This window comes from Camponotus floridanus, unplaced genomic scaffold (genome assembly GCF_003227725.1).
Source record: "Camponotus floridanus strain SB8 unplaced genomic scaffold, Cflo_v7.5 scaffold131, whole genome shotgun sequence".
NCBI classification, from domain to species: Eukaryota; Metazoa; Arthropoda; class Insecta; order Hymenoptera; family Formicidae; genus Camponotus; species Camponotus floridanus.
In genome coordinates, this window is record NW_020229250.1 from 252,449 (window position 1) to 269,706 (window position 17,258).

At 32.3% G+C, this 17,258-nt stretch overlaps 1 protein-coding gene across 4 annotated transcripts in view; it reads left to right on the top strand.

Moving 5' to 3' along the window:
- The window catches only part of LOC105252560 (protein sickie), a 161,887-nt gene that overhangs the window by 106,997 nt on the left and 37,632 nt on the right, over window positions 1–17,258 (top strand). For all 4 annotated transcript variants that reach the window (XM_020027934.2, XM_025406085.1, XM_020027932.2 and 1 more), the window contains 4 exons: window positions 812–965; window positions 1,365–2,916; window positions 3,198–3,571; window positions 11,130–11,451. In XM_020027934.2, coding sequence (XP_019883493.1) covers window positions 812–965; window positions 1,365–2,916; window positions 3,198–3,571; window positions 11,130–11,451 — 2,402 coding nt within the window. The remainder of the gene's footprint in view (window positions 1–811; window positions 966–1,364; window positions 2,917–3,197; window positions 3,572–11,129; window positions 11,452–17,258) is intronic.

Genomic DNA, 17,258 nt, shown 5'->3' on the forward strand with positions numbered 1-17,258 from the left:
CGTTTTCTCGCTTGCGTTCGCATGCCGACGCGGATTATTTGACAGAAACAACATCTACGATTACTCGGGAAGAGCGGATCGGGTGGTATAGTACAACATAGTGGATTAATCTTCTCGCTCTCGGTAAACATGGACGGTTTATTTTGTCTACGATGTGCTAAGCGCGTTCTGCGTACTCGTATGCATGGTGCATGCACATGCAGAATCACAGCCGCGCGGCTGTGCGCGCTTAATGACGCGGTCGATCATCATCGTTATATTGAGACGGCCAATGACAGCGTGCCTCGCGATGCTTGGATGGAAAATCCACAGTCATAATTCTTTGTTATTAAATACTCGATAATGAAAAAATAAACACAAACGTTAGATTATTTTCTATCCTATTAAAAATTGATATTGTCAAATTTTATTATTATTATCACTAGATTTTTATTGTTTTTAAAAATAATATTCTTTGATTCTTTTATTGGAAAAATTAAAAATTAATTGTTAAAAATTAATAATTGATTGGAAAAAATGAAGGAAATTATTTCTTGAATATCTTTTTAAAAAAAATATGTTTTTAACACAGTTTGCAACCGATACATGTATGTATTGCAAATCCTCTGTATTATATTACTTTGCACATTACAAAATAATTAATAAATTATTTAGATATTTGATTATATCGACCTCATTTTTCCCTCCCTTTTTCTTTTCCTCTTTATTTTCTTTGCTCTTCCTCAATCCAAAGCAAAATTTTTAACGGTCCATTTGAATTGCAAAGAAAAATATTCTGATATTAAAAATTTGTTTAATTTCTTTGTTTCAGTAGGTCTGAAACACGGAAACAGCGGTGTGGGCAGCGCAAGTAGTTCTAGGAGCACCAGTCCAAGTCAGCAGCAACCGTCCCAAGGCGCTCTTTCATTTATTCCGCAACCCAGGACTCAGAATGCGAATCGACAACCAACAGCTACTACACCGAGGTAAAATTTGCATCGCGAAATATATATTTTAGATTGATACTTTTTTGCAATTACGCGATTATTAATCACTATTAAAAATTAATTATTAAGAATTGAAAATTAGTTTAATATAGGAAAATTAGAAAAGAAATATGTTATTTAGAATTTTCTATTTAATCAAAAATGTATTTTGGACATAAACTGCAGAGATTGTTGTTTACTGCAAAATGATTATCTGAAATGATATTATAATACTCTCTAATATTAAATATTATTATTTAAAATGTATGCTTTAATTAGAAAGAGGCATATCATTTATGTAATCTATTATTTAAATATTTAAACACATAACAGAAGAGTTTGCCAATAATATTTCTCTTTTTCTACTTTAAATTTCTTTATTTTTTTATTATTTTGCAGTCCTCGAACATCCACTGTGGGCCGACCTAACGGAGGCCTAAGAGTCCAACAACAAGCCTTGCCATACTCCGGAAACACGCCCGCGCCTCAGCCAAACAAGAATTCTGTGCTGGACAAATTCAAGCTCTTCAACAATAAAGAGAAAAATCAAGAACGCGGAAAAACTTCCTCAGGAGTTTCAAAACGCACTTCGAGCTCTTCTGGATTTTCTTCGGCTCGATCTGAACACTCAGACAGTTCGACTTCCTTGTGTGATCAAAGTAAAGCGCAAGCTCAAGAATCGCCAAAGAGTCGCGCGCTGAAATCGAAACTACAATCAGCCAAGCCGGCGAAGCAGGCAAGCCCGAAGACAGGCAGAAAGGAACAAAGCAAAGCTCAGAGTAAGATCGCGCGTACGAGCAAGGGACCGCTAAGCTCCTCGGAAAAACTGACGATGCCCTGTAATAATCCGGTTGTGGAGCAAGATGGAAAGATTGCCAGTAAAGTGATGGCTACCAAATTACCAAATGATAAGAAAACACCGAATCTTCAAGAATTGGTAAAGCAACCGGTGACACAGTCATCAAAAACGAATCTTTCAGCTCTGTCGCCACCTAGACAGATCACACCTCAAGATATCAAGAATGTAAATTTGAAAAATGAGCTTCCTACGACGAAACCTTCTCCCAGACCTAAGATGGAGCTTCCAGGCAAGATACCGGATCCGAAAATTCATCTGCAAAATATGAAATCACCGCCGAATGGTTTAAATAAAGACTTAATGCAAAAGGCTATCTTAGCAAATACCAACGGCATCATCAAGCCATCCGAATCAGTAGAAATGCTCACTCGCGAGAACGATGACTTTAATCGCACCCTAAGCATGAATCAAGCGAATTTGTCAGACTGCAAAGATTTCATGTCAAAACAAAAAGAACCGGAAGTTTTGGAAGAGCAATCCGAAATGGAAAGTTTCAATTCATCTTCAAAGACTCGAGAATCAGACCATCACAAGGTTATTTGCGAGGAAGAAGTCGAATCTACTACTGACACTCTTAACGAAAAAAAAGATTCTCTGACTGATCACATAAATCCAATAGCCGAGAAGTCAGCTAATGCTGAAGATGGATCCGTAAGCCCTCCTGCGCAGAACAATCTGAATTTCGGGTCTAATAAACCGCTGGCAGGCTCGAATAGTCCTCTTCAGGGTCCGAATTTGGCCGGTTCCGGGCTTAGTCCGGGTTCCAGCATCCCAAAACCTACCGCTCTCGTGAAAGGTACGTCGAAACCGTCGAAAGAAAGCGGCATAATCGGTGGTGTACCAACGCCAACGAAGCCGAAGAGCGGCGATACTCTTCATCGTAAACTTGATCCCAATACAGTAGCGATGGTGTCGCCAATGCCGAGTATTTCAGACCTCATGTCTGAAAGCTCGCATAGTAATTCTAATAGCACCGGGCAAAGTAATTCGAGCGACAGTAGCGTGATTTATAGACCAAGCAGCGAAAGTGGCAGCGAGATCAAGACGATTCCTAATCGGAAGATTGACACTACATTTGAGCAATTGGAGAAGGTTGGTGTTTTTTGAAAATCCTTTGATACATTATTAGATGAAATCGACAGATAATCATAATTTAACGACCTCTATTATATGATTATCAATAATTATATAATTAATAATGTGGAATTTTAATTTTCAAAATCTTACTTTCTCGTATCATATAGATTTATAGATTGTAATTTTTTCCATATAAATTAAAAAAGATGTAAATCTGCGTAATATCTAATATCTATTATCTATTATTATAAACTGTTCATCATACCTGATGCTATCCATGTTATTTTTCTGTCAAGGTGCTGTCAGAGAGCTCAACATGCGGCGGTACTCTGGCGGACGATGAGGCCGAGATGACAGTAAAACCTATGCAGCCTCTTCTGCGCGGTTATACACCCGGGGCTCGAGGCCTGCAGACCCTTCCGAGTCGCACGACGACTCGCCAATATACCGTTCTACACTCATCGTCGCATCATCATGTCAGTGGTCATCACGACTACACTGATGTAGACGTCGCTTCCGGTTATCTGAGTGACGGCGAGGTGTTGCGTGGAGGTGGCATGAACGTCGGCAGCAGAACCCTGTCGGATCTGTGCGACGGATATATGTCCGAGGGTGGCGCGTCTTTGTATGCACGCAGGCTCAATCCTTCCTATAATCATGAACACGACAGGTAAGTTCTTATAATATTTCTTAATTTTTTAAATTAAATATTATTGCTTATATTTGAAATCAACTTTCAGGGTACTATAAATTGTAAATTCGAAGAATCAATTACATTTGTAGTAAATTAATTGCAATTTTTAATTAATTAAAAAATGTCTAGTATAATCCATTAAAATGACATTTTAGTTCTAATTTTGTATCAGTGTCGCGACGAATGATTATTATTATATGAACTTTAAGAGAACATCAACGACTCGAAATCGAATTGGCATGAGAAAGGAATGAGGGGAGCTTTTTCACAGCTTGACTTTGCATATCAACGTCGACCACGCGAGCGATTCGCGACGCGAAAGTTTTGTCGAATCGCCGACCAGATTGATCAGTTTTTATCGAAAGAAATATGGATGAGAGAAAGGTGCGAAGGCGCAATGCTCACGCACGCGAGAGAACGGCGATAAATTAGCGCAGCGTGGGCGACGCTGAGCGCGCGCCGAGTATTGATCAAGAAAGCTCCGAGTCTAAGCCTGTCGCGAGCATTTTTTCGATGAAAAACCCGCAGCATTTCCGCGGAGTCTTATAGGCATCTCGCAGCCTTTGATAGTCGCCATATTAAAATTACCGGCGAAATAGATTGAAAGCTTTTGCGTCATCTCCCGTCACTTGCTTGAAAAACCTTCTTTCACTAGATGTTACTAATTTAATATTTAATATTTAATATTTAATATAAAAAATTGGAGGAGAGATATATTGAATATATAAAAAATTCTTCAAGATTCTGTTACTCGATGATTTTATTTCATTCAGTTCTCAAATAACGATCAGGCGGCTAAGGATTATTCACGGTTTTTTGTTTTTTGAATGTATCTAGCATATATAACGCTTTCTATTTTAGACAACGTTTAGATATTGTCTGACACAAAGTGAATTCGCGTCGTGATTCCTTTACTACGTTTCATTATGTCTGTGCCTCTCTCCCTTCTTACAACGAAGTACTCACGACCAACTGAAAGCGAGAAAGAGAGAGAGGGAGGAAGGGAGGGAAAGAGAAAGCTTTATTATTAGCTCTGACCTATGTATATTCAAATTAACATTTCAAGTAGCAAGCCAAATTCATTGGAGAAACGCGAGGGCGAAACGCATGTGATCCTCGCGAAAAATATCCTTTTTATATCGATCGTATTAGAATTCTGAATCTCTCGTGTGAAGCGAGCTTTTTGCGCTACTTATTATGCAACGAGTAATATTTTGATTCCGCGATACATATTCAGGATTTACAGTCATCGAATTTACATGTGAAAGCATAAAAAAGTTCTTTTCTTTATAATAAGATTTATACTTCCTTTAATATATGTATCCTTTAAGTTATCTAAATGCTACAATTTATCACAATTTTTGATTCGATGATGAAAAAGCCCATACCTGCGATAATCTAGTCAGACATTTGCACGCGTGTTAGGCGAGTGAATCATACAAAGCTCGCGAGAAAGACGCTTCTGCCGGATAGTCTGACTACGATCTCTAATTATGCAAAATTCACGAGGCTATTTCCGGAGACGCGTCCAATTACTCAGCAGCGCGTAGACTGCTTTTACCGCGATCGAATTAAAGCGCGGCCAGTCATTCGATTAATTTGTGAAAATGATTTTACTGTTTCCATAAACATTCATCAAGTTATCGATGAAGTTGAGTTTCTTATAAAAATTCAGAATCTCCAGCGTAAAATCAAATGACAAGGAGAGAAGAAAAAAGGAGTTAAAAAATGTAGGACTTTTATCCCGATATATGTTAGATTCGATACACACACAAATATAAAAAATATAATACACAAAGATAATAAAATTTAAGTTATTAATCTATTGTTTATATATCTTTTTCGTAATTCTTGATTTTTAGATAATTGAGATCATTCAGATTCATGTATCAGATTTTTAGATAAGAGATGTTATCGAATATTTATTAAAATCTTATGGTAATTAAATTCATTAAATTTATTAAAATCTATATATAATTAAAAACATACTTTTTTTAAATTAAAAATTATAATAAAAAATATTCGCTTTTTCTCTCCTTATCGGCATGATTTAATCATCGATATATGATACTACTATCGGTATACGATATAATTCAAATTGTTCCTCTCTTCCAAGAACTTCTCCGATGATTAAGAAAGACCTCTTCTCGGGTGGTATCACGCGCTTTATGGGATATTGTTTGCCATAACATGCTCCGTAAACGTGCCGGAGGGCATGGCATGGACCCCTTCGCCTAACTCGTTTTGGCATAATCGAGGCCGCGCGCGTATCATCCGCTTGAAACCCGATGCGCTCTTTTCGGAAATTCAATATACTTAGTCGAGAGATCCTTTTACGACCCTCATCGCCATCGTGTTAAGGGAAACCCCGTCGAACTTGCAACAAAGACTCTCGGCATATTTCGACGATTACCGCGAAAGCATTCCTCCTTTGGCGCTAAAAGAAAAAGAGCCCGTCTAAATATATTTAAAAATAAACGCATTGACATAGACATACATTATTCGCACGATGATCTGGAAGAATCGTATTCGACATCTTTATATGTATTTTTGTAGCATATCTATCTTTCTTATGATAAATAGAATATATGATGATATTATATGATGATATTATAATGCTCAGGCAGGCATATATCAAATGTGTAGCTGAAAAAAAAGAGACTTTTTTATCACTTATTAATATTAGAGTTATTTGATCTATTTTTTAAATATACATTTCTGATTTTTTGAGTGTCTATTTCTTACTTTATTTTAGTAATTATCTTTTAATTAATCTTAAAAGGTATATATTTGTAAACCGAAATAATTTTTGAATAACGCATCATCCTTATTATTTTTTATTACAACGGAATATGACGCACTTGTGTCGATGACATAATTATTAATGATTGATCTCACTTACAGTTGTGTATGCCTTGGAGCAGGAGTAACACATTTCCACATTTAAGACGGATGATATATATGTATTAAAACACATATACGATGTACACATATGGTCGCAGTGAGAAATCAATTTACCGCGCGAGAAAAAGGCGGCCATTCGCACGCCGAGTAGCGAGAGAAGCTGCATTATGTATCCTGTATGCAGAAAGATAAGCGCCTTTGTCCTTTCCAACAACAGTCCCTCTCAGCATTGTCCTCCTCTCTCTGGCCATAGGATTCGCACGCGGCACGTCTCTTTTCCTCGCCCTCGTACATTCTGACGAGATGAGGATGCTGCCGTGCATCTTTTTGCCGCATCTCGTTCCGCTCGGCACGTGCACTAGATAGACATTATATAATATAGCGTGATATAAAAGTTATATAAGTAAAATATTCATTGTCGAGAATATTCGGAGTATGTTCGAATAGGAGAATAATTTAAATAAAATATTAAAAATAATTATCTAATATTCAATTATAATTGAATATAGATATTAATTATCTATATTCAATTATTTATAAAAGTTTTAATTTTTTTTTAAATATTTAAAAATTTTTAATATATATGCATGTGTACGTATATATGTGTATCATATATATATATATATATATATATATATATATATATGTATAATTTTTTAGAAATTTATTAAATGGAATACCATATTTTTTGTTTATGCTTGTAGCAGGATAAAAAAATGCATTTATACAAAGGAAATTACAAATAATTAAAATGAAATCCTATGTGGTAAATTAATTTCTAATTAAGGTTAATCTCTGATTAATCTTTTTAAAAATTATGTAAAAAATTCAAAGCAAAAATAACTGTAGTTCATAATTTATTAATAATCCTTACATATATATATATATATATATATATATATATATATATATATATATGCGTGTATGTGTGTGTTGTACCTTTTGTAAAATCTGGATTGGTCTAATTAGCTCTTATAAAAGATCAATTTACGCAGTTCTCATCTTGAACATTTACCTTTTGTCGCGTAATCGTAAAAATTCATATAAGGCCGGTATTCATAGCCCGGTCTTACATTTAAGATCATCTTAAGAACTCATTCAACCAATCAAATAGCTACAATACAGTCATTGATTGGTGGGATGAGAACTTAAGATGATCTTAAATGTAAGACGGACTATGAATACCGGGCTAAAAGAACTCTATGCGGGATGTAAGATCATTCATCTCTAGATGAAAATCCTGTAGGAGAGAGAAAGATGGCGGCGGCGGCGGCGGCAGCTGCGACGCTTGCGTGAAGGCGGTGACGTCACTACGATCGATTCGACGTCGCCGCGCGGTGGCGCGATCTGCCGGCGCCGGCGCGTTATTATAGAACGATTCGAGGGAGCATCGCGACCGGGGGTTGCTTTCTCCGACGACGAGGCAAGAGAGTAGGTACCGAGGGGTGCCAGCGAGGGTGGGGAGTGACGTCGTCGTTGTCTTCGACATCGTCGTCGAAAAGAGGCAAAGTTTATTCCGGATCGGCGATAGTTTCCACCCGATTTTATCCTCGGTCAAATCTTCGCTCATAATTTGTCTCCGGTTTTCGGTGTGATAGTGTCCCAAGTATAAAGTGAGGGTGGAAGACAAGGAAAGGTGTCTGGAAACCGCTAGAAGAAGCGCAGCGGCCCGACCTGAACGGTAATTTCGTCTATCTATTTGTCTCTGGAACTTTTGTTAATTAGTTTAAATATTGGTTAATGAATACTGGGATACAAATGGCGGAAAATTCGAAAGAGGAAGTTTGAAAAAAGTCTGTTCTTTTTCTTGGCAAACCTGATGTTTAAAGCTTTGGATATGAATGCATCGCCCGCGACTTTTTAAATATTTACTAACATCCAAAAAGCAAAAAAGAAAATCTCGATGAACATAAACATAGTTTCGAATCTTCAAATAATCTAGATTCAATCAAAATTTTTAACATTGCCTTTATCTCTTGATATTATTTATTATAATAATTTTAAATATAATTTCTTATAACTTTTTTTAAGTAATATTTTTACCTTTATAATGTAGATAAATGATATTATACTATTATTAATAGAATGATAGATCTTTACCAGAGAAATTTTATTACATATTTATTTCGTTAGTAGTATATACCGAAAAATTTAATTTGTTAATATTTAAGTCATAATTAAATGAACATAAAAAGTTTAATTTAATCCTTAAAAAATTATATTTTTTTTTATTAATTGAGAGAGAAAGAGGGAGAGAAAGGAGAGAAAGAGGGAGAGAGAGGAGAGAAAGAGAGAATAATTTCCCAGACAAGTTGTATAAATTAAACTAAAAAGCACTGTATTACTATAATGTTAATATCACAATTGTGTAGAATGTTCTAATAAAGTGAGAATTTTGTTCTCACATTTACAGATGATTCTTGCAAGATTTTCCTCGGATTTTCTTGGTGTTTTCTGCTATGTAACAACTTTTTAATTATCGACGCTAATTGTGCTTGTAATCAAGAAGTTTTGCGAGTAACGAGTTTAAGAAATGACATTCGAAGTTTCCACTCGCTGTTCAAGTTTCTAGCGAGAACGAAGTTATCGTGCACCTGCTAAAAGTTACCGTTCAATTCGACGCCGGTCGAGCTTTCCGCAAATATTTAATCCGCGCAAAGTGATCAATGAGTTCATAAATCATAGGATACGAAAAACAATCTGAAAGTTAATGCAGTGAAAGAAAAAATATATTTTCGATTGCTGTTATATAAAAAGAAAAAGTCTCATTTTGTTTTTCACTTTTAATGAATTTTAATATGTTAAAAATGATATCCATTTAAAATCAAAACTCATTTGATGCAAGATTTAAAATTATTAATTGCAATTTGAATAAAATACGAGATTTGCATAGGATACGATTATATTTTAATTAAATTTGTTTCAGAGCAATATATATAATATATAATATATAAATTATTATAAATAAAAATAGAAATAAAATTGGAAATAAATATTTAAAATTTAATTACGTAAATTTACACAATTAGAATTAGAATTTTATTAACTAATTATGTACAACAGCACAATGTAAAGGAAATGAGAGACAAAGAATTTTTTTCAGCAATCATTAATTATAAATGATTCGGTAATTGAGGTAAATTAGACGCGCGATGGTGTCCGCTCTTTCGCCTCCGAAATTTTATTGGATTCTTTTTCTTCTCGAGATGTCACGAGCTCGTGAGTCAGTTTAGCCTCTTGTAGTTGGTACCAGAGTTATAAACTTTTTTTACAAGGCGCATTAATCCGCCGTAAGGACAGTTAAAGTAACGATCGCCATTAAAAAAGGTGCATGCAAAATTAATTTATAAAACTTACTATAAAGCCCTATGCATTCTTTGTCATAAATATGTTTATTATTTTTTTTTTCGATGCATTAATGTATCATTTAAATCTTTTCTCAAGAAAAAAATGAATTTTTTATGATATTTAAATTATATTCATCTAAATTAACAGATGATAGAAAATTAATTTAAAATAAATGAATCATTATCTGATCCATTAAGCTGTTGAAAAATTGATATAATTATATTTATATAATTAATTATATTGACTAAAAATTCTCAATAACTTTAATTCAATAAAATTTGTTTATATCTATTTCTCTTCACATTTTACAATTTTTATAACATCCAAATAAGCGAAATTATTCAAATACATTTACACAAATGAAATATAAAACGCGATATTTCTGTCGCGATAACTTGATATAAACAAATGTATGAAAAATATCTACATAAAAATTATCTACATTAAAATTACGATCAATTTTTGCGTGTAGCATAAAAGCAACAGATTTCCTCTCGATCGGTGGATTAACAATTATTGTCGCCATGAATTACATAGGGACATATATTACCTCCACGTCAATATATGCGGACAATACGTTCAAAAATATATTTATATACTTTGTATACCATAAACCCAACAGAATAAAACTATTGTATTTGCTTTTGATCATTACGTCGCGTATTTGTTTTTTTTACATATGAATAAAAATTGCTTCTGATCGTTACGTCGTGTATTTTTTTACGAACGAATAAAAGTTGCGTTAATCAATTTTTTCCCCTTTAAAAAAATAACAGATGAATTTTTAAATTTTCAATTAACTAACAAATGATTGGGAAATTCAAATTCTTTATTAAACGAAAATATTTTTACATTATATGCAACTTTTTCAGGTATTATAATTTTAAAATTGTTTATCTTAGATAAGTATATTCCTATATTGCTATGATAATTAAAAAAATACTATCTTCCAAGTAAATAATAAAATGTTACAACGACGCGAGTGTAAATAATTAATTTATAATTATGATAGCAAGGAGGTAGGAGATCAAAATTTATGCATCAGTGGAGAAAAGCACTACCTTTTTAAATAATATTATTAAACAACTACTCTACTCTACTCTAAATAACACTACTCTAAATAATTATTTACATATATTTCAAAGAATTGCATTTATTTTCACATATTAAAAATGCACTCTTAATGCAAAAATGCTGCCGGAATGATTCCAGTTTGATTATATCGTACGATTAAATTAATGATTTTTTTGGATAATAATAGCGACACCTGATTGATTCGCAGGTACGTGGGCAGCTCGCGACGAGAGCTGTCGGGGGTGAAGGAACTGGTGACCTCGAGGCGGGTGCAGAAGAGTCGGCCGTCGGGGGTCGCGAGGTCGGATGGCGGTTGCATCGGGAGCGTCAGTCTGGGAAGCGGTAGCGGCGGCGGCGGCGTCGTCGGCGGCGTCGGTGTTGGCGTCGGCGGCGTCGTCGCCGGCGGTCTTCTAGGCGGCTGCAGCGGCGGGAACGACGCCTTGGCGGAGCTCACGATTGAGGAGCTGGCCTCCATTCCCGCCGGAAATCACACCTCCGCCAATCACACGGGACATCCCTCTCATCACAAGGTCAGTGAACCCGCGAACTCGAAATCGATAACGTGCTGTTTGAATGAATAAGAGAGAGAGAAACTTCAATGCATATTTAAAAATAGCATCTATTCTTAGTACTTTTCAATTCAGGCATTCAAACCATCGTACTTGGCTATCATCTTGTGTCGATTGCTCACTAATAATATTAAGAGATATTAATACATTCTTCCGCAAGACAAAAGTTGAGAGTTTTCGAAAAAGAAACTTTTTCTGTCTACGATAAATATTCTTTCATCGATAAATATTTTTTCTTATTTCAAAATTATATTTTAATCTGGCTTTATTTTTATTTTTTTCCGTTTTCTGATCTTTCAATTAATTTATTACATTTAATATTATAGCAAATATTTATTTTTTTAAAGCGATCACGGAAAAGTCGAAATATTGCTTGTAGTTTCGATGTAATTTTCACGTATTATATTATTCTTTTAAACTTTTTTTTAATGACTGTGAAATATTATTAGAAACAGCATTTGCTATTTATGATTATTATACAAACATGATTCAGTATTCATTGATTCAATAGTAACATGTTAGATGATTAGATGGACTAATAATGACAGCCGCCGAGAGCATATTCCCGATTATAGAGACCATTTGTGCAATAATTAGTACATATATTCGTGGTTCGAAATCCTAATTGTATAATGATAATTTCACTGGAAACGTACTAATCAGAATTATTTAATACATTTAATAAAAATTATGGGAAAATTGTTTCTTGAATTGAACGATAAACTTCTTTTTAGCGAGGCGCAATGTATTTTAATACAATGCAATCTAAATTTATAAAAAAAGTTCCCAACATCTTTAAATCTATCAATTAAATGAATAATTTTTGGAAATAAATCAAATTTTTATTCAGTTTTATTGAATATGAGTCATTATTCTTTTCTTTGATTATTTGAAACAGAATTCAATTTTGTGCGACAGTGTTGATCAATCTTCTTTTTAATTAACACTAAAATCAATGTAGAAGGGCAAAGAGCGACGATGTATTCACAAACATAGTCTCATAAACCTATACAATCAAGTCACAAAGCATCGAGCATGTGTGCGCGTCAGCTGTTGCATCGCGCAGCTGTCGTGTATTATGTATCCCATCCCATTGAAAAAATGACTTTCTTGCTTGCGAGTTGCGAGTGCTGTTTAAAAATTTCTACGTTCCTCCGCTCTTATATTATCGCGCGCAATTTTCTTCTTTTTTTTCTTAAAACCAGAATTAACGGTCTTGAATTAACAATCTAAAGGATCTTAACGTCGAAAGGAGTACACAATAATTATAAAAGTCTGTACAATTATAAAGGTATCACAAAGAGTACAATTAAAAAAGAGAATAATTTAAATAATTTTTCTTTAAAGATATTTATATCGTATTTAAAGTAATATGAATGCATTTTAATATGCTTAGATTTAAGAGTCTAAGTGGAATTCACAAGAGCATGACGCATCGGATACTTATATTTTCTTCTTGAAATCTTCAGAGCTTCTTGAAACTATCTTCTAACTATCTATTCATGTTTTCAAAATGTTCCCTTAAATCGCTTCTGGAAAAGCAAGCTTCTGTCGTTAAAATCACTTTACAGAAATTCCATTCCTCTTTCCAAATCCACTCAACACGATAATCTTTCCAAGCTTCTCACATTAATATTTGTTCGTGTTATTGTTATCATTTTATCTTCTGTTCTTCTTTTCAGTCTCCTGCTTTCAACGACTCGTTCGAATATACAAATGCTGAGTCTTGTATCAGATTTTTTCGGGAAAGCTAAATTTTAATATTTTTTAATTATTTTTTTTATTATTAGATGTCTTTACTATAATCTTTTAAAATAATAAAATTAATTTTATATTGTTAAGGGGGAAACAAATTGTTGCTTCATTTAAATCTAAAAATAATTTTTGTTAAAATATTTGAAATTATTATGAAAAATAATAAAATGATTAGAAGTGTTAAATATACATAAACGTGTATAATGTTAATCTTATTTTATTTTTGTTCTCTTCTCAAGCACACTTAAAAATTAGAATACCATATTTTCAAATAAAAGTAAACAATTTTTAAAAATTTGAATATTAAAAAAATACATATATAATTAAACAGGGAAAGAGAACGGGAAAAAATTAATCGGATCGCAAATAATTATGCATTTGGATCTCACAGAATCGTTTGTTGAAATTGGTTGTTGAATAGAATCAATATCTGTCAAATGAAATAATAATTAAATATACTGCTATTTTCTTTTCTACTTTTATGTTTCCTCTTGTTTCTCTCGTATGAAAAAAACATTTAGAATAAAAATAACATCAATATTGCAAAAACATTTGCGACATTGATATTTTCAAACTTAAATCAGAATTTGATGAATTAAAAATTATTTTTTCTTAACTTTATTTCTTATTTTGATTGTATATTGAAAATATGCTATGTTAAAGTTAGTCATAACTTTATAAAGAAAAAAGAAAAGATCAGACTACATCTTTATATCAAAGTAAACTTTTCTTTTTAAGCTTCACTTAGCTTTTTGAAGAAAATTTCGCTTACATTTTTTCAGAAATAATCGACTTTTGTTGAATTAATTTTTAGTAGAGCTAGCCAGTAGAAAATGACTACATACGATAACTTTTTCTTCCGTTAAAAGCCAACTCATTAATTATCCGAGCATTGCTGCTCGGCCGCAAATCGACCATTTTAATAGCTTTAAAGTCATATCGATATAAACGTCCTTTTTAATGGCGATTATTATAATGAAATAATAGCTGCTGTCCCCTATTCTCCTTGATTCCTTTTGATGGATCATTTACCACAACTAAATTGCAATCTCGGCGATCACCGAGCCCTATAATAGCTGTTAATTAAATGTTTATGACTGCGTAGTACAAATTTATAGAAAATAAAATATATTTAAGGGGACCTTTTTATTTTTTAAAAGTTTGAAATAGACAAACATTAATTTAATTACATATTTTAATATTTCAATATAACAACCATTTTAAGTAAATTTTTCTTATATTTAAATTTTTCTTTATATTTAATTATACGCGCATTATACAACTACAATCAATTTAAATACTAATAATAATATGTATTCTTTAATTTTCTTTAATTCAATTTTAATTTTCTTTAATTTATTATTATATATATTCAATTTTATTCAATTTAAATACTATAATAATATGCAGGACATAACTAAAGAATTTCCTTTAAAAAATTTTTTGATCAATTTAAAGATGATTTTTTCTCAGCAAAAATATATTTCTCAGTAATAATATATTAAGGCATCAATAATTTTTTAGTTATAAACTTTTTTTTATTGAACAAGAAGAATTTTTGGCAAACTAAACTTGTGAAGTTAAAAGATTAATACAACTTCTTTAGTTAATTTCAGATGAATTTTATTTAACTTTAAATAACATTTTAATTTAAAACTTAGTTACAAAGATATATAATGGCAAAAATTGGAAGCTTGCAAGAAATGACTTTTTTTAACATTTTCATTGAGGAAAAATTATTTCTAAATTGACCAGAAAATCTCTCTTAAATAAAAATTTAAAAGTTTACGGAAAATATTCTGCATATAATTTTATTCATTTATTTCAAGTATCATACTATTTAATTTCTTTCACACACATTTAATTTTAATCATAATAAAAGATCTTTTCCAATTATTATTAATTCATCGTACCTACAATATTATTGATACGTTGATATATAAATTTCTTTTAATCCATAATCATACATATAATGTGATCGAATTATAGTAAAAGGATTGTAGTAAGAAGGGCGACTTTTTTCCTTCAAAGATGTTTTTATGTCGTTCCCGACTAATCCTCTCTCTCTAATCTGCTGGTCTTAAACTATCGACTCGCTCACTGTCGCGCAAGGCCCATCTTAAACGAGAGCTATCGGTTCCCGGTGTAACAACCCTTTTCGAACCCCTTCGAGATAAGGGAACGGGAACGTAGGAAACTCGACTCGTACATGGTCTTCTTATCGCTGACCAAGGTAATGCTTCTCTTTTGTAGCCTTTCGGACGTAAATCAAGTCGATTAAATGGTGCTTTAGAGCAAACGAGCTCGCATAAACACTGCGTCTTTTAAAGTAAAAAAAATTCTGTAATCTTTATGACATAATGTAACTTTAATTAAAATATAATATTTTGTATTTTTTTTTTTAGATGAAAAAAGGGTAGCTCTTTTTTTGGTTTATAACATTATTTAATGAGATTTGCATACGCCGGCAGAGAATTTTAACTCGAAATTAAAATACAACATGTCATCATAATATGTCTCTTTTAGGATGAAATTAAAATATCTCACTCTGACTTTCAAACGACAGTTTTTTGATAACTTTATAATTAATGTTTAATAGTAATATAAGTAATAGTAAGTCCACATAATTTTGAGGGGTAAATTTTTTCATGAGAATAACAAAGACATTCTATAAATGTTATCAAATGTATAAAAAATAATATATAAAATATATAATAATAATATAATAATATATAAAAAAATTCTCAGTTATAATAATTAAAATATCGGTTAACAAGAAAATGCAATTCAAGTGTGAATGTAAAGTCAACGTTAATCTTTATACTCTTATCGCAATCGTTGAATCGACTCGTTACTCCTGCGGCACCCTGTAGCGGACGGTTGCAGTATTCGGGAGGGCGAGTATACTTCCCGTTAGTAATATTACACGGTGTGTGCGAAGAAGTGGGAACGAGAGGGCCGGTAAGCTATGGATCGTCGACCCTCACAGTCGGCGGTTAACATTCGGGCGCCTCGTACGTTATGTTCGGAATCGTGCCGAAGGTACGGGGGTGATGAAGCACTACCCTTTATATTTTCCGGGGTGAAAATCGCGGTGAACATAAATTATCTTAATTGCTGGAGTAATATCGAGTGTATCCTCATCAGAGTGAAGATAGTAAACAACTATCATTAAATAAAGTGAAAGAAAAAAGTCGAAACTATCTCAAAAATTTATTAGTAGATTAATCTGTCAAACGTAATCCAGTGAACAATGATAGAGAATCATGTGTAATGATGAATTTACCCTTTAAATTTTTTAATTAGAAAATACATCACTTTTTTATTATTTAGTAAGATATTTAAATTGTTGAGATAAAATTTTTGAAATTGCCTTAAGAACGAATCTTGCTGTTGATAAGACATCTTTAATTTTTTCATGCAAAAGACTGCGTAATAGATCTCTAGGAATTATTGATTATTACAGTACAATCAGCTTCAGCTGATTCAAGTGTTTCATAATTGTGATTTTAATTTATTCCAATTGCAGTCACGAATAATGATTTATGTAAAGTCAATTAATTAGTTAATTATTTAATTTTAATTTTTTTCTAATTAATTAGTTAATTTTAATTTTTCATTAAAATTTTCAGTCTGAATCAATTTACATAATAACTTTTAAAAGATACTTTAGTATTATACAGAATATAATATTGTATCTAAAATATTTTATATAATCATGAGTAAAAATAATAAAAATAGTTATAAAAAAGGGATAAAGAAAAGGAAGAATGCGAATAAAATAATTGACAATAAAATAAAATAAAATTGTAAAATAGAGAAAGGTTTATTATGTGCAAAAGATAAGCAGAATTGCAAATTTATATTATCCAGAAGAGAAAATTCATGGTGAGTAATTTCTCTGATTTAAAATCAGTGGAATAATTAATAAATGAGCAGCAGAATAATATTATCATAATTTTATACAAAATAATGAATAATCTAAATATTAGCTAAAGAATATCTAAAATAAT